Raw genomic sequence first — 24007 nt, forward strand, 5'->3', positions numbered from 1 at the left:
CGAAATTCATGCAGTAGTTAGGGATTACATCACGCTCTCGAAGAAGGCTTATACAATTTCAACCCATATATTCACAGAACCACAAATATGCTGACTTTCGTAGAGCAAGATTTATAACAATCTATTTTATGCACACAAAAAGCACATTAAACAACACTTAGATTGACTCGATGAACATTTTGAAGTGCACAAAAAGTTATGAGATACAAAGATGTAGCATCTCATGGGTAATGGGGAACCAGTGTGAGTAACGGTGCTCACTAGTTAGTGAAATTAGTTATTCAAGTTAATTAGGTTCTACTGAGTTCAGGGTGCGGGAGCTTAACTTTACTCACTTGTTGAAGGATTATTCACCTTGCAACATTCATGATGGCCATGATGGCCTAAAGATCATTTTGCAAACTGATTGATTCATAGCGCAAACCAGAATCTCAGTTAAATTTTATATAAAACCTGGTTGATCTTTTGATTCTGTATCTCTTTGAAAAAGTGTCAAATACACGAAACGTCGAGAATACGTAGATCGTTGCTTGTGTTTTATTCACTATAATCTAAAGATCATTTTGTCCACCTAACACAAGAGAGGGTGCTGGTTAGAGTCCTTGACAATTCAGGCTAAAAACTCAGGTGTTCTATGTCTGTGGCTTGGAACAGAAAGCTATAAGGTCCGTTGTATTTGGGGTCTATTCCAGGGCAACTTAAAGACCCTGCATGGGTTGACAGCAGCCCGTAGTGCACTTCTATACGCATCGGCCAACAGGCTAATGCCTTTGCCATAACCACAATTTTACAACTACACTAAACAACAACACATGACCACATGGAAAATTTCCCCTGCCTTCAAGAAGAGAACAAAACATTTGTACAAATACATCAAATGCCTAAATACACTTTTTACAAGACACAGAAAAAAATCGGAAGAAAATTTTGTGTGTTGGCAATTGCGGCAGCAAATTTACCCGCTGATGGAATCTTTGCCAAATCAAATTCAATGCATGCAGCAAAGTTGAAAATATAAGTAAGAAAACCTGCTGACAAAGCAAGCATATTTCTGTTAAAGAAAGCAGTGATAATTTTCCACAGGCCAAGCAAACCACAAAAACTTATTCCTAACAGCAGAAAATTACAGATTTTTAAAGCAAATTTCAAGATCTACAAATCAAAGTTTTTGGCTATGACAATTTGCGGATACAGTTCGAATTTCAAACTTCATGTAACCATAATGTTAGTAGTCACCAAAGTTTTGGATCAGCCAATTTCAGCATGTAGTTCCAATCTTAATGTTACCAAGATCAAGATGTTATCAAAGTTTTGGATGAGCCAATTTCAAGATCAATTTATCTCCAATTAGCTGCTGTTAGTAATAAGCTATTGAGCAAACCTTGAAGCAGCAGCTGCATGGTGGACAAGAAGCGCACAAGCTGAACTAATATTAACCTTTACATTTGAATTTGCCATGGCGGATTTGTCCGATCTTTTTCCGTTGCATTCGTTTGGGTTCCTCACAGCGGGCACCACTTGTCTCGATCGGATGGCTGTGGAGGTATTCAGAGAGCCAGCGAAGGTTGCAGTCGCAGATGAAGGGATTTCGAGCAAGATGACTGCAAAAAGATAGGCGAATGTGGATGATTTTGTTCACAGAATACAGCACAGGTGGCTCTAAGGAGAAAAGGCACCGGTAAAGATTGACTTTTGCACAAAATGATTCATCTTTACAAACAAATGATGCATCCAAACTAGAGTTAAATGTTTAACATCGGAGAGATACCGGTGGTAGAAATTTCAGAATGACTTGAATGCACTTTTCAGAAGATAGAACTTCCACACACTGTTTGTACAAATTACTTGAGTACACCACTTAGTCTCGCAGCATGCAGTTTTTATTGACGCTCACTGAATAGCTTTTTAAAATAATGCGCCATGGAGGTCTTGAATAAATAAATAGGTGGGCACACAGGCATTTCAAAGAGGAAGTGGTTCCATTACTCAGGTATCAGCTAAGGACATATGAGTTTGTTGAGGTAACTTCCATATTGGCAATGGAAGAAATGAAATTGCTGAGATCCACGACATTATTTCATCTTGATAACTTGCTCTGTCAAGTGACTGGTGACAAGGCCAGGTAGTCACAACCCTATGTTGAATGCCCTCAGACTCTTAGACAGAAGGGAGGGCACAATCACTTATCGCCCCAGAACAATGCACTGTGTCAAAGAGACTTGGCACGGTGGACACAACATTGTGCCAGGGTGTGAGTGCCATCCAAACTCCACCCACATACTGCATCAGCTTGACTGCTCCAACTTCTCAGCCAATGTCTAAAAAACGAAATGTGTTGCCACCAACACTTACAGTGTCTGTATGTTCCTGAGTGGGTCAAACGTTCCATTGGCGATTGAGACAATGTTGTTGTCATATAATGATCTGGAATGAAGAATGTCCAAGTGATGATATTGTAATAAGTCTGACACACCTGAAAGGACGAGCCAGCAGAGACCATCAGCAGCTCCAAAAAGCATTTATCTAAATAATCACTGAAGTATTTCAAGAAGTGTTAGGTCTGAGCAGCTGTGTCAATCTTTGCCTAACAACTGAAGCAATTTATTGAACCAAGAATCTTTGATACTTACAGCAGGTTGAGATTATGAAGATCTCCAAAGGCATCAACACGAACACAGGATATCTTGTTGGCATTCAGTAACCTTATATGAGAAAAAAAGTTAATTTTGAGTGCTTCAAATATTTTCGTCATCAACTAATGCACATTTTTTTATCAGCTGAAAGAGAAAAGGGTACCAGCATGTGTTTTCTCCTTTCTTATCTCCTTTTCTCAACTAACAAAATGAAAACTATCCTCAAATTCCTCATAAAGTGCTACCATTTCTTCGAGTCATACTTACAGTAGTTGCAGCGCAGACAGACCAGTGAATATCGTCGGTGGAAGGTCACCAATCTTGTTACCATACAAAACTCTGCAGTATGAAAAGTACACAATGAAGATCATATGCGACTGTCAACTACATCCTGACAAAATTCCCACAACTAGCTGCCTTGTGGGAGGCGTTCTAACTACCCAGAACCTGCATCTGGGAGCAGCTTCACAGTGACCAGGATAAACTATAGCAGATGAAAGCATCAGTTGCTAGAACAGGACTGACTATCCACGATTGAGAATACAGAAGACGTTCATGCCAGTATCAAAACTGATCTGGAGTCTACTATTCACTCATTATTGAAAGTAAGTTTCAAAACTAAAATTGCATGAAAAATTACGAAGGGAAGTACACTTTTCACCAAGATACTTACAAAGAGTTCAGTGAGCGAAGACCAGCAAATGCATCTGGAGCCAAATAGGAGATCTGGTTGTTACTCAGGTCACTGAAAAGAAAGAAATTATATTGTCTATACCACGTATGGATTACTTGATATCATAAATAGTATAGTAGCTTCCTTTAAAATGCATGTATGTATGAGTGGACGAAATCCCTTGTTACTGATCAGAGGTTACATCAACTTATTTTGGCACGAGAAAGACTCCTTTCCAAGAGACCAAATTATACACCACTGGGAGCCAAACAATAGAAGATAAAACTGATAAATAAACAAATTATACACCACTGGGAGCCAAACCATAGAAGATAAAACTGATAAATAAACAACTTATAAACCACTGGGAGCCAAACAATAGAAGATAAAGCTGATAAATAAACAACTTATACACCACCGGGAGCCAAACAATAGAAGATAACGCTGATAAATAAACAACTTATACACCACCGGGAGCCAAACAATAGAAGATAAAACTGATAAATAAACAACTTATACACCACTGGGAGCCAAACCATAGAAGATAAAGTGATAAATAAACAACTTATACACCACTGGGAGCCAAACCATAGAAGATAAAACTGATAAATAAACAACTTATACACCACTGGGAGCCAAACCATAGAAGATAAAGCTGATAAATAAACAACTTATACACCACCGGGAGCCAAACAATAGAAGATAAAACTGATAAATAAACAACTTATACACCACTGGGAGCCAAACAATAGAAGATAAAGCTGATAAATAAACAACATCGCTGAATAACTTTGAAGTTAACTTACATTCTTCTCAATCTCTTGTATGGCAGGAAGCCCTTGGATGGGATCATCGTTATCTGATTCTGTTCAAGACGCCTGCAAGTGAAATCAACAAAATAGCAAAAGGTTTTCAAACCTTCAGACGTCTGTCTAATAAGTCAACTGACACAGACTCTTTTCTTTTATAACTATCCAACTTTTTCCCTTGTTCTGGTCGAGTATGTCACACATTTTCTAAGCGAAGCCACTTCTTAATTCTCCTTGCCAATTTAATTACATGTTGTTGCCCAGAGACTGGGAAAGGTTAATAATGATACTCACAATTCTGTCGCAATTTCTGGGATATTTTCCGGTATCTCAGTCAATCCCTTGTCCCTGCAGTCGACGATACCTTCTGTGCAGATACACTCTGTTGGACACACCGTCTCCGAGACACATTCCTGAGGGTGGGGGCTCTCCACTCCTGCAAACACAAGAACTAAATCTGTATTACAAGTTTTGTCGTTTTCAATTCAATTCGATATGATGATATGAAAATCCTCAACATGATGATCTTACTGATGACAACCTGGCTCACATCACAATGTTGCACAAAGTAAGTCAAGTTATCCCCAACATAAATTCGAATTATCAAGACTTGCAGTCGTCTATACCTGAAAATATGAAGGGCATGAAAGCCTTGAGTGGCGGATACAAAGGGGTGTGCTTTCTGGGGGGTGTCACCATATAAGGGCATACTCACCATTGCAAGTGAAATCTGATTCCTGTAACTCTGCAATCTCGACGCCTCTGTGATGATGTGGGGCTGAGCATGTTGTGAAGAGAGCCAATGTTGGATGCTGCCGTAACCATTTCGCTAGCCATGACAGATGACAATCACACACAAGCTGGTTTTCTCGTATTCTCCTGGAAGTTGAAATTTGTGTCTTGAGTTTTCACATGATTTTGGTCCTTTGTAAGCCATCTTCTTTCTGAACATCATTTGACTGAAACACTATTGCACATTGCAAGTGAAGTTAAGGGTTTCAATTGAAGACAGTCTCAACTGCTGACCAAGCTGACTGTCCTGAATGTATTTCAATCATGAGGGGACATCACATATATTATGATAATTCTCATGTGATGGTAAACTCCAGTTGCCTGAGAAATGGGGATAAACAAAATAGACAAGAAGAAGTCTTTTCGCAAACCATATCTTTGTATGTTCAATTGTTGTCCCTAATTTGTAGGGCTACCGTAATCAAATGGCATGAACCTTTGCTTTAGAGGAACGAATGACACGATGACATGAGGAACACCTCGTATCCGGCAACGATGTTTATAAACGAGGAAGGACCAAATAAATTGATTATTACAACAATCAATCAACGACGTTTTGTATACAGCTTTCATTGCCAATGGATACACAGAGGAAAATACTTGTTTTTTGGTACACCCTGTCGGCCTACGTATGATGTGTGGCAGCCATGCCACGTGGCCCCGCACGTGGCATGTAGTTTCGGCCCCAACTTTCCGACCTATTTACATATACTTACGTTACTCTGAGTTTGTGCATTTCGGAAAATATATCTCTAGGTAATGTTGTGAGTCTATTGTTGTTAATTGTTCTGAAACAAAAAATGAGCAAATAGGGTAAAACTAACTTTTTTTTTCATTGGCATAGGAGTAGAATCAAAATTTCCCACTGTTTTTATTCGTTTATGACCATCCATAGGACAAATTCCACATGGACCGTGGCTGGGCTGTTCCGTCGACATCCGAAGAGCCCACAGAATGTCTCCAAAGTGGGGCTCGCCAAGGAATGTTTCTTATGCTTAGGGCCGCCGGGGCTTATAGGCCTACTCCATCCCGCCCCTCCTTCCAAGCTCTGCTCCCACCCTCATACCCTAACCCTTACTTTAATTCACGCTCGAACCCAGACCAACTTGATGAAAGTTTCGCACTTACAAAATTTCCATGTCTTTTAATCCCTTGATTGCTGCCTCTGTTATACACGTTAAATCATTATGGTCCAATTGTCTGAAAATAAGGAAAGGTTTTATTTAATGATTTTTTTGTGATGGACCATCTCCAATGCTGGTAGGACTCATTATCCTTCTGCATGTCTTATTGCATAAACTAGTGTGAGAAAGATGACTTGTGATTATTTAAGCCATGTGCTCAGTACGAGTGCAATATCCTGCTGGCGAGATAATTGAGTGAACATTTCATACGGAGACGAAAAAATTGATAATAGCACTCAGGAATGTGAAAAAAAGAAAGGAACCTCTTTCGAATTGGGCAATTGTGACCGCAATGGACTGCCACATCATACCCCAAATTACCCACGTGGAATTCTTTTTGCGCCAAAATTATCGAAATAACAGTTTTTGCACCGAAATTAACAGGCTCAAGTTTCATTGTTTTCGCACCTTCATCGCTCGCCCATCCTGCCACCACGCGTAGTGTAGCTCTTGTAAAAATAGTCGGCTAATCTCGCATATAACAATGATAAGTTGTGCTATTCCAGCGAAAAATTCTCGAACATGATGTTCTCGAGTGATGCCTTCCCCATGGTTGTGATACTGTTTGTTCTTCAGGCTCAGTGTTGCTAGAACTGATCTGGCCTTGGCAAATGATTCTGACAATTTTTCTAGACCCACATCGATGAATTTAACCCGGATACCAATTTCAAAGATTTTGCACGCTTGTTTCCGATTGAGAAAATCTGATTCACTGGCCATTAAAGGCAGAGTCGTTTCTATTTTAGGAGACAGTCGCTTCTGTCTCGTCTGAAATAATGTAAAACCGATCGATGTTTAAATGTACTTACAAATTTTTCAAGAGTGGTGCTCCCTTCAGCGTTTTTCTGCCGATTACTTTTAAATTGTTGAAACTCAGATCTCTAAAATTATAAGAAAGAAAAAACACATTAGTTCGTGGAAAAGTCTCCTGGTTGTGACTACTGGGTATTGTGTATATGTCGGTATGATGATGTTCAGTCTGATCTGAGCTTTGGTATCCGTCCTTCTTTCAAAAAAAAAACTAACATTTGATAATTTGCCCATGGACATTGTATGGAAGAGGAAAGTGAAAAAACGTTTGCGATATGTGTATAGGTTTTCGAACGCGACGACATACGAATACTTGTCTCCCACTTCTAGACTGAAGTAACTCTAATAGTCAAGTACTTTAGCTGAATCTAAGTTGATTGTTTGAGGCTTGTACAATGATTGTGGTGTGGAGGAAAGATTTTAGGGCGCCATGCCTCCCAGAGGACAAACAAGTCTCTGTAATGATATACCACACATTTGCTCGCTGATTCTGAATTGGCAATTTGCCATTGGAAGAACCTATTTGGGTTGTCTCTAATGCCATTTGCTCGCTGATTCTGAAATCGCAATTTGCCACTGGAGGAACCTATTTTGGGTTGTCTCAACGGCCATTTGCTGGCTGATTCCGAATTTACCTTTGCATGTGTCAACCTGTTTTACTTTGGATTGTCTCAACGGCCATTTGCTTGCTGATATCGAATTCGCCAGTTAGGCAACCTTAAGCGTTATCTCCATATCAAACAGATAGTGCACCCTGGCCTCATCACTCCTTGACCCGAGGACATTTTGAAATATACGTTCTCGACTCCTCTCACAAAAGCATTCAATGAAAATGCAAACTCCTCAACTGGAGTGCAGGGGGAATTGGCGCCAACGGGCAGTGGTCTCTGGTGGAACACTATACATAAAGACTCGTGCTGAACCCTTGATGTTACCTACACCTTCAGAAGACTGGCTCCAGTGAGTCAATGATGTCACCATGAAGAGGTGAGAAGTGTCAAATCTTTTATAATAGTGTCATTGTTCTTGTTTTATCGAAGTCCTCAGAGGTTGAGAACACTCTTAATTCTAGTGTTTACTCCATGCATTATACCTCGCAATTTGAGATAGAAATCCTTCTGTTCAATAATGTTCCGGATGTTTAACTTTTATTGTCATGTATATAGTTTTTTATCACGTCTGAATGTATCGGATATTCGCAAGAAAACGGATCTTCATCCCTTTGGCTGTTCATAATTCAACATTGCGGCGGCCGTGGTTTTGATGCCCAAAGTTAATCAACTCACCACCGTTTCTTGCCCTCAGACTCCTAACACCTTTCCCTGGAACCATCACTATAAGCTCAGCATAACATTTACTTTGACTCACGTATCTTGGCCGATTTGCTTCTCCTTTGTATTGGTCAGATGGGTGTTGATATCTTACAATCTAATATTAATGGGTTCGAATGGCTGTCAATACGCTGTGATGATTGGACTGTCATTTGAGATGGCCATCGATGACAAAAGAATAAACGGGCGAGGGGAAATACCAGCAACTTAACCTCGGATTGTGTTTCGGGATCTCCTACCAATAACGAGGAACCCCTATGTCAGTCGGACAAGTGGCGGAGACAACGTGGATAAAAAACATCAAAGAATTCAACAGTGGCCTCACCACCACAACTTATCCTGCCCCCCCCCCCCCCCAGAACCTACTCATACAAAACATCAAGAACGGTAAAGTGGTACAATCGTGAAGATACAGTACTTTTTTGTCTTCACATCGCAATATTATCGACGAGTTATTCATACAAAACATCACACACTGCACTAGTTCGTCATATGGCAGTATCTCCTTCCATTAGATGTACCTTGTTATAACCACTTCAAGTCCATTTTTCATTCCACAAGCCTATTATAGTTTCCGTCGAGACTTCTACAAGGAAGATATCTCAGTTCATCAGAGTACAATTGGTCAGATGATAGCAATCTTTGGCCACAATAGCCCATAATTACCCCATTACGGCTTTTGTTGGCCCTTGAAACAGTATATCCTTTCGGAACCACTGTCACTGTCTCATGGCGCCTTGGCCATCCTTGCCATTCTTAGGCAGAGATGACTGGGGTAGACTCAGTCAGAGTAAATATATAAAAATGTTTCATTTACAGGAACTTCTTTATTGTCAATGCTTTGAAAGTCATGGCGCCAATTTTCCATTTACAAGTTTTTCTTCAGATTCTGTGTGCAATTCTGAAAGATAAGAATTGAAATGGAACTGGTCGACTGAAACATTTTTCTGGGGCGCCCACGTAACATTGGGGGCTATGACTTGTCAAGACTACCCTAAAAACGCCCCTTCAATCAAGGAGGTTGTCTGGGATCGAGTGAAAATGGCCAGCAGCTCAAGATAAAACAACACAACAAAAAGAAAGATGACGCTTGCCTAACAAAAAGCATGCCGAATTCCCGTCGCTGGCATCGGTCTTTATAGCCTCTTCTCAGCAGACGTGAGTGTGAGACGTGACTTCTGACAAGGGCGACCAAGACGCCCTGCATGCAAAAAGGACGCTCATCAGAGCTTCTGACATAGGAGAACACACTGACCTTCCAAGGGGAATATCGCCACAAGATAAAAATCGAAGTGGTAAAATACTTCAGCAAATAACAACAAAATAACAGAATGTCTTCCAAAGCTGTTAAAATTCTTCAAAAAACAGAGGTGCCTGACGAAGCCGGTATCACTTTAGCCGAGTGTCATCTGCAGACGGCGAACAATAAAAGGCGAAATAAACAAAATTACCAGAATTCTTTGATATCTGGGAGCTTCTTTTATGGTTTGCAAGAGATCAGTTCAACGCAATGTTGTTTCACGTATTGTAAAACTATAGTCTATCGTAGTTAAATGTTGATTTTGGCGTTCCTGGTTTCAACGGAGTTGCCCTGTGTTAGAATAAAGTGATAAAGTATTAGGATGACAACCAAACATGCCAAAAGGGCTAACTTTCTTTTTTTTCTCAAATACATTTAGGTCATTAGGATCGTTGCGACAAGTATACAGTTCAACCTGTCAACACTGAGTAAATGTTGTCGTTACCATATGTAACCTCACAAAGGATGTCCCCTAAAATTAGCTGCCTGTCGTATGGTAACAGGAATTTTTAATTTTGAAGATTTTTATCGGTGAAAGTCAAAAGTTCAGCCATTCTTTGATGACAGGGGTTACATCTGTAAACACGAACTGTACATTGTATGGTTGTGAAGTGTGTTTATGTGCAATGTTACGGGTGTCAAAATGGCTTTTCTTCTGGCTCCGCTGAAGAATTGAATAGGGCTTGTCCAGAAACCTTCTCTAAACTGTTAAGCATTCGGACCTTTAATGCCAGGTGATAATTCCGATGCATCATATATATACATGTGTATATATCAAATCTAAAGAGTGTGCACAACTTCGTCGAATTCATCTCCTTGTGTTCAGATAGATGGACAGCTATGTTTGAAGAATGAAGCCATTAATTCGGCGATTTCTGACCCTCGTATTAACGGAATCGTGTGATTCTAGTTCCTATGGTCATGGTTCGTCAGTGAAACATTACAGGTCATCTTTTTACAAACGTATACGATCACGGATGTCCGCAACTTTTATGTAATTATGTTATTATCTCAGCGCTCCAGTCTCCAGTCTCTCCAGTTAGACCTGCGATTATCACGAAGTTTCCAAAAAATTACAACTATAGCACAATGATAACCTATACGTTTAGTCAGTTGGTGGTAACAAGAAACATAAAATCATTCAAGAAAATTGTTTTTCGGCGCCTTCCAGGTCAACTCTTTTCAATTGAGCAACAATGGACAAGAGACAACTCGATCAGATAACAACTTGAGGATGTTTCGCAAAACGAATGTTCTTTGGAAATCTGATATAACAAGGAACACGGTCGGGGTCTTTTCCACGTTCTTTTATGATGCGGGACCATCTTGCCCGGAGATTTTTAGGCATTCGCAGCCACCACCGTATTCTGAACTATCGGAGGTATTACCTGACGTTCATAAGTTGTATACCGTACGGCTTGACAGTCATTGGCTTTACAAAGTTTCTTTATGTGCTGTGTTGTACTCTAGAATTGTCATATGATCATTGCTGGTCGACAGCGTTCCTTCGTAACTTTGCAACAACCATTTGCACATCCATCTTCGTATTATTGAGTATAATTTTGGGGGCATTTATTGGCCTATTGATCCACCCACGAGGTGTTGCTCAGTTCTAATCCTTCCTTTTCGTCTTTCGCTCATCACACAAACGCCTTCGCACCACTTTATTCCCCAGATTGTTTTCCATCATCATTCTCATAGATTCAATCGTGCTTTCGTGAAATCTGATATATTTTGAGTTAGCTAACGAAGTTTGATCGTTACCTTCTGAATCACTCTCATTTTCGCTGAGTCAGCGTAATTCCGGTGGGAGAGGTTTTTCATTGGCAATGAAAACGTGCCATTTCTATGATGAACAAGTTTACGTTATGTGCAACAACTTTCAAAAGTATTCATGTGAAATTGGCCAAAACAAAGTACATTATGTGATGCAAGTAATTAGACTCAATGCATTGGTTATCACAGCCAACGTATGGTGAAATGCACAACCAACGCGCGCAGTTGCTTTATGCTTGATTTGTTGTAGGGTGTCGCGTGTGTTGAGTGCAACCTGGCGGAGGAGGGATTTTTTGCTGGTTGTTGCTGATGTGGGGCTGGCGCGTGTTCCATCTACAGCTGGAGATAGGAATGTCTTGGTAAGAGTGCAATGGTACCAGGTGACATGGAAAAGACTATTTGCTTTTGAATTTGAATAACTCTGGAAATATGTGCTGACTACCAGGTATAAAGTAACGTATAATGGCTTCGAACTGGCCAACGACGGCGCCATTCTCAAAGAAGGGTCTTGTTTTTGTTGGTGGGTCATGTTGTTTTACTTCAGTCAACTGGCTCGAAGCGATGCCCTGACCACGGTTTGATCCCAAGAGAGGGCGGCCCGTTTGACCAGGGAGTGTGTCCGCGACAGGTGTACCCAAAGCGTGCCTTATGGTAGATGTAACATTATGTACCAGGTCTTCAGCTCAATGGAACACAGTCCTTTGCTAGTCACAACCAATTAGAGGTAGTTTTTTCTCATCTGCGAACCTTACTGAAAGGTTATCTTTTGTGTAATGGTGTCATTACCTGTTGTCTGGTAATCGTAGGATTGTTGAGGGAAAAATTTGGGTTACGATTACTTAGCGAATCTAAGTGATTCTTGCACCGAATGACAGAGCTTATATCGAGATTACAGGACACCTCCCTTAGGATATTCTTTAGTATAATGTACCAATGACGCCCTAAAATAGGGGCCGATATGCCTTGTATAGACAGCAACTCATATACTCGTGGGACGCATGCCAGCACTCCCAAAAATACGAAAAATAAATACAAAATGCTATAGTGTACAACATTCTCAAAGCGCTTTACACTTCTCCTCGGTCTATCGTGATACCTTCCGATTGAACCTGAACGAGATGAGCTGCACAATCTGCGTTACAACATGAGCATTCGCCTGGGTTGATCCTTAAGTGGGACCTCATGACCACTAGTCACTGAGAGACACCATGCATCGCGGGTCCCAGCAGATTTACTAAACCACGTTTCTCTTCTTTCACCAGACGTCCCCTTGTACACAGTACTGTATATCAGAATTTCAAAAGGATAACCTGATGACTTACTACAACAAGCCGTCCTCTTGAACTGTCATGAATGGCCATTCATCTGAGTACATCTTGGTTCAGCCCCAGTGACAGTGAGGTATGCGAAATGGCCAGCACTGAAGAAATCATCAACGTTATTTTTTCACTTTGCCATGCGAATTTGGCCTGTATTCTCAAACCGTCCTAAATACGTTTAGCAGTCGTGTAGACCACAATGAAATATCGAAGAGCGAACATGACCATTCTAAGGAAAGTTTTATCACGAATATCTCATTTATTTGTACTTTTTATGAAAGGTTTTGTGATAAATAGTGACTGAATGCATTTGCTTAGTTCCGCGTATGAAGGGGTGAGGACAGGGTAACCTTTTTAATAGCTTGTATGCGCGGCTACAACAATACTGTTCATCCTTTGAATCTCATTTTTTCTCCGTAATCAGTTAAAATATCCCTTGTGCTCTCGTTCATTTTAGTTTTTAATACTCCGGTACCACCAAAGGGGACCTTGCCAGACTATACCTTGTCGTCTGGGCAGTCAAATGGACGTCGATGATCAACCCGCAAAGTATCCGAGGAATTCGAACTTAATTGGATAAGAATAAACCACTTGAGAAGTCCACCAACTGTATCTTAGAGCACTAGACGGCTAGAAACGCGGCCTGGTCATTGTTGGTTGTGGTACTCGCCATGGGTCACGAAATGTCGAGGAGGATGACTGGTACTTAGCTGCCATCATGGTAAGACCATTTGGCAAGGGAACATGCACAATGTAACTGTCCATCTTACGTAAGCCATGACATATAAATATCAACGCTGTTAGAGAGGACGGTGTCGTGCAATACATATTAACTTAGTGGATAAAAGCTCATATTCAGTAAGTTCTCTAAAATGATGTGTTTTTTTGTGATGGCGTTATTTTGACCTTACGGACCTAAGCACAGCCAAAGATTGTTTATCTATCAACATTACCATCCAAAAATAGTGAAAACATTCCTGCAAACAACATACTTTACGCCCAATCAACACATCGAGGACATCTTAAGTTCAGATTCACCTGCCTTGGTTCCCACAGACACCTCTCACTGAATCATCCAAGGATGAAATGTCGCTTTTATGAGTTAGTTGTTGCTCTCCCTTTGGCTGCCCAATTTCACTATTGAATGCCAGTGCGCCAGTCTTCGCCTTCCTTGGCAAACTGCTCGCGCGATCGCATGGTAAGGTGCTCAGTGCATGGTCGCAATCGATGACGACTAAGGAATTCCTGTGTGTCGTAACTAACCCGTTAAGGAGCAGTTGATTGAGACAATAAAATGACTAACGACGTCCTTAATGGACATGTTTGGCTCATTCTGAACGTCCAGTGATATCCGCTGCGTCGTAACCTGAAGGGCAACGCACACGGGCGATTTATTTTTAGGGGCAATCGTCGGACTGACTAAAAATGTCCAAAATTCGCCTTTTCAAACCGTCCTCCAGAGTGGCCTGCCTCCGCGCCTTGAGTCACTGTGTACTTCAGTTTGTAAAGTTCGAGCTCAGGGGTTTGCTGAATGAATAAGTAAAGACTGAAATAACAAGAAAATCAAGAGAAACAAATCTGATTGGAATCACCGACGGGACACGAACCCATGATTGCTTGATCACAGGACTGAGCCATCGGCTCTGTCACGCTGAGCGAGAGCTTTTTTCTATCCTCATATTATAAATAAGTATATTCCTACATCATCTATCCAACCGTCTTAAACCAAATGGCCAAACATATCATGCCGAATTTTCATCAGTTCAGCAGATATCAATGGCGAACATAACGGTATATTTATACCAGCCATGCGTGCTGAAGTCAAGCATGTATTGTAAAGTTTATACACTACATCAATTTTGTATTCGTCTTGTGTGTTCGATGGGCGATCGATTGAACATAACCAATCCTTCACATTATCCATGAACGGATTCTTCAAAAGAAGAGCCATAGAATTTAATTTTGATCGAGGAGAATCAAAATAAGTGTCCCACTCATCTATAGGCTGGTGAAATTTGATACTCAACCAATTATTGGCAAGTAAGTCACTATTCCACGTGACTATTCACACACGAGTTTTAGCATTTTGCGGCGATGTCCGCAATCAAATCGCTACTATCAACAGTGTTCATAATAGCCTGTCAGTAGGTAAGGATTGATTGAAAAAGCGTTCGAAATATCCATGTAGGTGACGAAACTATCATTTGCCAGATAGCACTGATGGAGGGAATGTTTTGATAACCGGTCTCGAATAATGATCAATGAATCAAAGTCTGGTGCAACTGAGGAGCTGCCTTTGACATAGACTGAAAACCATTCTCGACTAGCCCTATTAACATCTGACAATATCCAAAGCCGGTTGGAGGTCCCAGTCTACCTTCAAGAGCGGGCAGGTCGAAACTGAGAGAACCCAAAGCCATCGGACCGCTAGCCAAAATCGGCGAATTACTAAGGTCTGTCGTGTCATCATCGTGTCATATCTTCGCCAACGACGACCTTTTCAAGACGAACGACACTGTAATCGGTAACCCTAATACGCCTTTTGCCTTTGTAAAGTTTAAGAGAAATATGAAAATAACAAGATGCTGCAAAAAGCGTGACCGGTAAGCATAACACCGAATCAACATCTAAAACGGAAGTGCCGCAACAGGTCAATGGGAAAATGCCCTGTGGAATCATGCATTTATGGGCACATTTGATGATCATTCATGATTTGACAACTTATTACTCACACGCTGCGTTCGGCAATTTCTTGTCGATATCAAAGCCCGCGAGAATATGTATGTCTCGTGAAACTGCTTGTTGATGGCCATGATTGAACACGCGTTGCCTGTACAGCGTAGATTCTGTGGTAATCGACAGGCGTGTGAAAATATCTGATTAATTGCCAATCACATGTTTCTTAGAACTTTTTCTAACCTGTTATCGTTAGTGAGGTATTTACCACTTAAGTCCTGCAGAATCTCAGCGGCGAAGTCCTGTGATTGGTTGACTGACCGAAGCAGTCTTGCAGAAAAACAAAACTATGCTTCTGGTTAATTGGCACGCCGATTTATCGGCGTTCCTCGTCAAGAGACTTAATGCAAACTACGAACAACACGATAAAAGCGGATATGTACATCACATTTTGTATTTTTTCTGATGGTCTGCGTTTGTCCCCCAAGTGCGACCGGCACAGCCTGAGTAGACTGGTACCTCGGGCGATGAGACGGAGTTAATTACAGCATTTAGTCGTATGCCAAAGGAAATGATACAGAATGTCATTTGGGGAATACGACCAGTTTTCTTTCTCAAAACGAAAGGAAAATCCATAACTATCATATTCTCCATCAAACAGCTCCATTCATCAACCATAAGCCCTGGATTTCCCCAGGCCCAACTGGTCGATAATTGCTGATTGGTTTCCATCGCGTCTCGATCACTGCGCCGCGATTATTAGATCTGGTAATTGTTGACCAGAAATCCGGCGGTTAATTTAGCGTCCTGCCCTGCGGTTAAGAAGCCGTAGCAAAGATATATGTATACGTTTGCCTAATAATGGCCAATATCATAGGATCGCGAAGTAATCACGTACCAATTAATGTTCCGATACATCTCAATTGAGATCCTGTTCTGATACTTGCTATTGCTTTATAAGTTTGCACCCCGCGTAATATTTTGCCGATCCATCTTTCGTTTGCGTCCCAATGACAAGGGCAGTGGTGATTTGTTGACGGCGAAAGGTTCTGAGTTCTGACCGAGGTTTACCCCCGACAGTGTTTTAAACTATTTTTGAGCTAGAAAGAACCTTCGCCATGTAAACAGGATAAACTGACGACTCCGGGACTCGCGAGACTTAGACAGATCTAAAAAGACGTCAAGAGTATCAGTGCTTCCGGGCATGCGCAATCGTTGAGTGTTACCACCCTGACCAAAGAGATCCGATCATTTAGCAACATCTCCAGGGCTCGGGTATCTAACTTTGATCAGACGATGATAAGTTTATTATGTGCCGTAAGCAATTTACTGGGAGCAGTTGTTCAAATAAACACCAAGAAAAGCGAAATGATGTAGAAAAGAATGTCTAATGCTCTCGATCTATTGCTAAGCAAGGATTGAAGAGCATGTGGCTAATACAGCAATTGGCTGTTTTTCACCAAGTGATGTTGATTGACGACGCTTACGGCAACAACAAATAAGCAGACCACCTTTGCGATGCATCGTATCAACATGTTGGCGAGGGAAAATACTTTTTGCTTGAAAAATATCTGCAACCATAAGTGGGTAACGCTAACATCAGTTATTTGCGACTCAAATTAATCCAGAGTAAGTGAATTCGGTCGTATTGACACCATGTTCTCTCGTCCAGTTAACTGTACCTGCAAAATTATGGACAGAATTTCCAAGAATGACTGGTTATATACCAATATTTTTACTGGTGCTCGGTGTTGATCCATGACCATTTTGATAACCCGACGTCTAGGGTTTCAGTCATCATCGCTCGTGATTTATTTACATTGCTTTCAATATGCCAATATCCGCGCTCATCTATCATGGGACCTCGTGCCAACACTAGCTAAATGGATCGACCAAAGCAGTTGTTAGGTACAAGTTTCGCTGATCACTGTCAGAACAGCAAATGCACAGTACAGTAAAACTCCTTGCTTTGCTTGGTTTACCACTGTGCATCGCAATCATAATCTCCATTATGACTTCAATGTCCCACACCCTTATCTAACCTTTCCACAGAGAAACGCGTTAAACTGCTCTGGGTGTCTCTAGGATATCACAAGGTTGATAGGGTGACTCAGGTCTTGATAAAATAAAGTGGTTGATTATGCTTCTGCATGACCACGCTATCCAAGGTGACGGCACTGGCTGATGGAATGGTCATGTTCGCCGAGAACCCAAGATAAGACAATCTCTGAAAGAGGTCTGAGAGGGCACGGCGGATTCCAGTAGCAGAGGTGATGGTGATTGGGCTTATAGGAAGGTTGTGGGAAGTTCATTGGCTGTACATGGTCGTCGAAGGGCTCAAATATCGCTTGGAAAGGAAACAGTGTCCGAAAATTGACCAGAAGTATTTGGTCGGTCCAGCATTCGTCAGGAAACGCCCAAGAACACATGGCGATAGTTGATGCATTAGGATGAGACACACGTCAAAGCAATCGTCACAACCAAACAGTGAAACTGCCTACAGAAAGTGATTGCAACGGCTTAGCAGGAAACAGCTGCACATCATATGTACCAAATAGTAGTTCAACCTTCGACGCGGAATAAAGTTTGAACTGTGACATCTGAAAAATCTGAAGTGCTGAATGAAACTCAAATAAAGCTCCAGACACCACGAGATGGCAACCAATATGCAACCCAGCAAAAGCTAACAAGAAATCAATAAGGTTCTCCACCTCAGTGCAACCTTACATTCAATTGGGGATGACTCGAGTTTACGCAAAGGTGAAGAATGTTACGCGGTGGTAAGAGCTTGCCATCAACATTACGTGACAACCATCACTCCAAAGGATGCAAAGAGCGGAGATTCAATGGAGATGTGTCGACTCAGACATGTCAGAGAGGATCTCTTTCCAGTTTGATGTGATTCTTATTTTATGCTGTGATGTTTTTTATATCACAATGTAGTTCCCTCTGTTCTACACCCAAAGGGATGTCTCCCCTTTGTTCTACCAAAATGATGTCAACTTGTTTAGAAATGTAGGTGATCGACCTCGCTACTGTACCTCGGTGTTACAAAGCGTGAGGTGCCAAAAACGTGCGGGAGATCAGACTAACATCGTTAAGCTATCTTCACCACCATCGTGACCGAGCACCAAAACTGTTTGCAATAAAATTGGACAGGGGATATTATTTTATTACCGGGTACTCACAGTAAGATATCATGCATGAAATACCTTGACACCATCCAATCGAAAATAGATCATGGCAATATCATAATGGTATCGACAACCACTCATTATTTTGACATTTTCTTCGCTTGAATGGCGTCAAAAGTAATCTGACTTAGAACTTGGTTTCAACTTGGGTTCACTGGAATGGAGTGCAGATGGAAAGCTGTTGTGCGACGTCCACATGAAAAATTGGCAATTTAGGATGTCCTGAAATGCAATCGCCTCTGATCTCTGAGGTAAAGCATCGAAACAGACTTCAGATATTTTGGCTCCATAAGGAATAGTTTGATGTCTAGCAAATGATTAAAAAAGCCTTCTTTATCGTTTCGATATCCTATTTGTTAAGAGGTTTAGGTAGAATGCTTCATCATTATTCGCATCCACGAACACCGCATGTCCGGTTATTGAAACCTACTACTGCAGGCTGTATTGTGATTATGAAAATGATTAAATCTGACGCCAGAAGAACAACAAGAATATTATTTTTATAAGAAAGAAACACAACAAGACATGCCAACCTCTCTGGGTTCAGAATGAGAAACAGCGAAACTATGGGGTGGGAAAAGTACTTTCTATTCGTTGATGCGAATAATGATTAATCGAAATAGCCATTACATGTACGTTCTTTGAAAGATCTATTTGATGTATCGCTGCGCCAATATGACCAGGTTCAACACACATGTGTTCAGAGTTGTTTGGGCAAAATATCGCACTCTACCAACCAACCAACCTCGACAATTACGCTCGTCCGCAGACTGCGACTTAATGTCCCGCTTGATAGAATAGTCAGAGGGATGTATTGAAGAGAAGAGAATTGGGTATGAAACCTGTCAGGCCCCAATAGAGGCAGTAGACCCGACCGACAGTTGAGAGGATTCGCTCGGTGCACTCAAAGGGACCATGAAAGTACAGATCTTATCAGCAGACACATTTAACATATTCCTACATGGCCAACTAGACCCAAATAATGGCTATTAGGACCATGTTTACTCGAGGCCTTATTTAAACTGGGGTCAAAAGTCGGGGGGAGGGCAACCTTGCCTAACATTATCATCGGCCATTATTATCCCACTTTCATTACTTTTTCCTTTAGAACCCAAAGTGGTACTAGAGTCCTAGAGAATGAATAGGACCTGTCAAGTGATGTTTTTACTATCGCTTCCCAAAGCAAAAAGCAATAAGCAGGAGAAGGAAGAATTTGCTAAGCTTTTGAAGTACCCTAACTGATTGGGCATACACAATCCATGTTGTGTCTGAAGCTTATGACCCTTTGACATTTTTGTTGGTCGCGTTCACCTGTTTTGGTAGGCTATTCTATTGTGTCTTTTTTCTATACATGTGTTTAAACAACCTGTTTAATTCTGAAATAAGACTAACACAGCAAATATTTTTTAAACACTATTTAAACTTTCAGACTATAGAATGGTTGTACGAACTGTTGACAGCACAAAATGTTTTACAGGTCGAATAAATAACCACAAGAACACGAAAAATGCCAATAATGTTATGTCTCAGTCGGGCTACTGCAGAGCAACTTTAAGTTCATTTGACGGTACCTGGCCTTGAGAGATCACCAAATACTCTCTCTTCCACTCTGTTGGGTATGGAAGTGTTGCATTTTCATGTTTCAGATGTTTTCTGGTCCCAAAGAAGCAATCTGAATGCAACAATATCAAATAACCGCGTCCTTGAAATCATTGATACAACATACGGTGTATTTTGATGTTCATGAGATAGCCATCACACTGCCAAAGGCATGAATCGACTTTCACAAAACCAACCACAAGAAACCATTTCCAATCAAACCGCAGACGGAACGACCAGTGCCAAAGAATCAAATGGCTTTCAGTTTCACAAACCGACGTCTACTCCACAGACGACATGACAGGTCTAGCTGCCAGTGAACTTGGATACGTCCAAGTGTGCACACAGTCTTCAAGACGAAATTCAATATTTTAAGATGAGCACCTATTCGTTGACGATACTAAACAGACATGCCGGCTAAAAGCCCCTGTTTACAAACCCCATTCAGGAAACAATTTTCCTTGAGAGCTTTGAAGTTTGGTGCAAACAAAAATGAAGTTTCGCATTGACTGGGCACGCTGCGAAAATTTGACATGGACGCCATTCGATAACACGAAAGGTCCATTACTGACTATAGAAAAGACTACGTGATACCTCCTTAGGCTTGAGGCCCATCTAGGGATTTCATGACCGTCTGAATGAAGCAGGAACGTGTAAGCGAAGGGGATGATTGTCCTGCACCTGCGGTGGGTGAACCCGACTTTACCTGATGCCTTCACAGCACATGGAAACCATCAGAAGTGACGAAATCGATGATTGCTAGACCAACGAATATCCGATCATGTTTGTGTTTGAAAAAGAAGGAAGATCATTCATGTCATTTACCTTACCAACAAAGTTAGCAGCCACACATTCTCTGACATTTCGACCAGGTCATCGTCAATGGGCCAACACGTTTCTGAGTCTCAAAACAATCTGATCATCCGTTCGTCAGTCATGTAGCTCAAATAACGTCTTGGTCGTTAGGGTTTATATGCAAATGAAAGATGGTTCGGTACGATGATTCCTGTAACTGTCCATCAACTGTAGAAAGGACATTACACATACATTTGCATTTTTAAATTACATTACATGTACTTGAAATTAAGACAGTATCTTGCCTAGTGCATTGTGAGTCGATGTTACTCTCCGGCAGAGTTCAACCTTGTACTTAACTGACCGCATGCACTGCAATCCGGCATGCCATCATCACCCAATGCACACTGCAGTCGTGACAGTGATAACACTAAGTTTCATTATGGATTTGCAGCGCAATAAAAGAGATGAGAAATCCACATCGACATTCGGTGTCACATTGTGTCAAACTGACGGGACACTACTGGGTCCCCCCCATCTGTGTATCACACCGCATGAAGACTGAACCTCGCCAACCCTCCCATTGTCTTGGGCGAGCGGAGACACACATGGGTAACAAGATACTCCTGTCTTTGTTGGCGACAGCTTGGATCTCGGCCGAGACAATGCACAATCTAGCATCCCAATTGTGCAAAGCTATTATGAAGCTTTTACATAATTGCTAGGATCATCTTACCGATATAATCACGAGCTGTATTTTTGTGCGGATGGTACATTTTTGCCAGATTCGACTTGATTTCCACACATATTCTAGTACAGCACATCTTCGCGAAGCGCAGCTCATAGCATTTTGACAGTTAAATGTATCACATCTTTTTGTTGATACTTGAGCGAAAATTCTATTCATTCTGTTGGCGTTTGTTGTTAAAGAATAACTCCCACATTCCAAATCAGCTCCGGATAATTTTCAATTCAAATGTATTATCATAAATGAAGTGGTGTTTCTACAGACTTGAGGATAAAGTCACCAAATGTTGTGGACCACCTAAAGCGAGAGTTTCCTTCTCAACAGAAGAAGAGTAAATATAGGTCATCTTGAATGGTCATCATTTGGGTTTTCGAGGACCATCTGTATTCATCTTGGCTTTGTGCGGGCCCACCTGAACCAACAACCTCGTGTAACCAATGCTTGGTTTCGGACTTCTTTGAGCTGCACCTAGAGTCGTTCTAGGGTCATTTAGATTTCAATTTGAAAAGGATGACTCGTCATTACGAGACCTTAAGTCATTTCCAAACAATCTCTGTTGGACTGCACGTGTGCTGATCTCATCGAACGAGCAGTGGCCCATGACAAATTCTGTCGAAATTCAGGTGTCATGGTTCTATTGCTGTCTTATTACGCATACCACGACGGCGATCGGAAGCATCCTTTCCTCCAGGTTGCTACTGTATCTACCAACGCGGTAAACAAACTGTATCATGAACAACTCGAACTCAACCCTGAAGAAGAATTCTTTAGTTTATGATTTAGGAAGTGCTGTGCCACAAGCAGGTCACAAACTTGGTTTTGGTCTAATTGCATTCTGCGGATACTATACAAAAACCCATCGCCAATGATGAAACGGGGCGTGCATATTTGCTCGGTCATCCCCACAATGGTATAGTGATGGCTTTTGGAATAACAATCTCGTCCCCAGCAGGGGTTTAATCAGTTAACAACATTCGGTGTCCCTTTCTCTATCGAGTGTTTAGTGACCGAAGGAGCGAGGTCAAGAACATAATGGAAGTCATGTTACCAGCAATTGAACGACAAGCGGAGATACGCATCACAACTCCTGTATGATAACATATTTTGATGGGCTGCTGTTACAACCTGATGGACAAGTTGGGCGATAGAATGATGAGAGAATGTTATCATCTACAGTTGACAGATTGGGCACAACGGTTTTCAGTGTAACCTTGTTTAACACCCAACCTGTTCTTAACGAGGTATTCCCTTCGTAGATCGTAAAGTTTAAAAGTTTAAATAAATAAAGATCCCACTCTTCATACCGAACTATCGGCGTTGTGCGTCGGTATCCCTCCTCCTGAAGAGATTTTAGGATTGTCTCACACCACCGATAAAGCGGCATGCCTCTCATTGGTGTCAAGTCTGAAGGCGGTTTGGTAGAGTCCGAAATTGAGATGTGGTTAATTAGGACTGGTGTATGTATCCTTTCGACAAAAGAAAAAAGAAACGTGTGCTAAACCAGTGTTGATATCAACCATTTTTGTTTGAACCGACGAAAAGGAGGGCGGAGTTGGGAGGATCCGTGTTTGGTTTATATTGCACAGTTTAGTGGTGAAAAAGAAAGAAAGAAATAGCTTGGGTGTAATGATTCACACCTTTGGGAATGATATTACAATTGAGATACCAGGTGTTCAAAACAGCGGGTAAAGGGGAGGTCCAACTGGTATTATGATACAGGACATGGGCATGGTGGTGAAGTATATAAGCGTATATCAACTCAGCCAGATGGACACAGCCAGTAATGAAATATAAAAGATGTGGGAGGTTACGGTAATAAACCACAATTTCAAAGCAACGAGGGTTCGATTGTAAACTGGCATTGTCGATTCACACCTGAGCATACAATTATTGACAAATTGTTATAAGTTTGCGGAATTGGCGGAAAGGGGATGAGTTGTGGTAAGAGGCTGATGCTCAATGTCGTTAATGGATTATAACTCGGGAAATTTATACACAGTGTCAATGGGAGGTTCTATTGTAACGGTTCTATAGGTTATTACACCTGCAACATTTCCCAAACACCTGTGATAATAAATAACGATTTGTCAAATAATTTATCGACTTATTGTGATATGTTTTATAAGCTTTTCGGGCAGACGAGAGCAGAATCTCAGTTCATTGTAGGTTTAAGTCTATACCAAGTAATACGGCTTGTAAAACTGCCTTTTGCAAATATTGACTTTGACACTTCCTTTCTAAATTACAAAGACGGGAAAAATTTGTCTACCAATACGTTCCTGGAACGCCATCCATTTACTAAAATCGAAAATGTTTGTTCAACGTGGTTTTCCATTAACCTGTCTTTGGGTGATTTTTTATCATGACT

The 24007-nt window shown here is 41.2% G+C and overlaps 1 protein-coding gene across 2 annotated transcripts in view; it reads right to left on the reverse strand.

Moving 5' to 3' along the window:
* Nucleotides 1-24007, reverse strand: part of LOC135489821 (slit homolog 2 protein-like) — an 80562-nt gene that overhangs the window by 12130 nt on the left and 44425 nt on the right. The window contains exons 5-15 of one of the 2 annotated variants that reach the window (XM_064775374.1): nucleotides 6901-6972; nucleotides 6036-6107; nucleotides 5624-5695; nucleotides 4831-4994; nucleotides 4410-4551; nucleotides 4113-4184; nucleotides 3307-3378; nucleotides 2901-2972; nucleotides 2631-2702; nucleotides 2353-2424; nucleotides 1444-1601 (exon numbers count right to left, since the gene is read on the reverse strand). In XM_064775374.1, the coding sequence (XP_064631444.1) occupies nucleotides 1444-1601; nucleotides 2353-2424; nucleotides 2631-2702; nucleotides 2901-2972; nucleotides 3307-3378; nucleotides 4113-4184; nucleotides 4410-4551; nucleotides 4831-4994; nucleotides 5624-5695; nucleotides 6036-6107; nucleotides 6901-6972 (1040 nt within the window). Of the gene's footprint in view, nucleotides 1-1437; nucleotides 1602-2352; nucleotides 2425-2630; nucleotides 2703-2900; nucleotides 2973-3306; nucleotides 3379-4112; nucleotides 4185-4409; nucleotides 4552-4830; nucleotides 4995-5623; nucleotides 5696-6035; nucleotides 6108-6900; nucleotides 6973-24007 lie in introns of both variants that reach the window. The other variant, XM_064775373.1, reaches the window with a different exon arrangement.

Source organism: Lineus longissimus, chromosome 6 (genome assembly GCF_910592395.1).
Source record: "Lineus longissimus chromosome 6, tnLinLong1.2, whole genome shotgun sequence".
NCBI classification, from domain to species: domain Eukaryota; kingdom Metazoa; phylum Nemertea; class Pilidiophora; order Heteronemertea; family Lineidae; genus Lineus; species Lineus longissimus.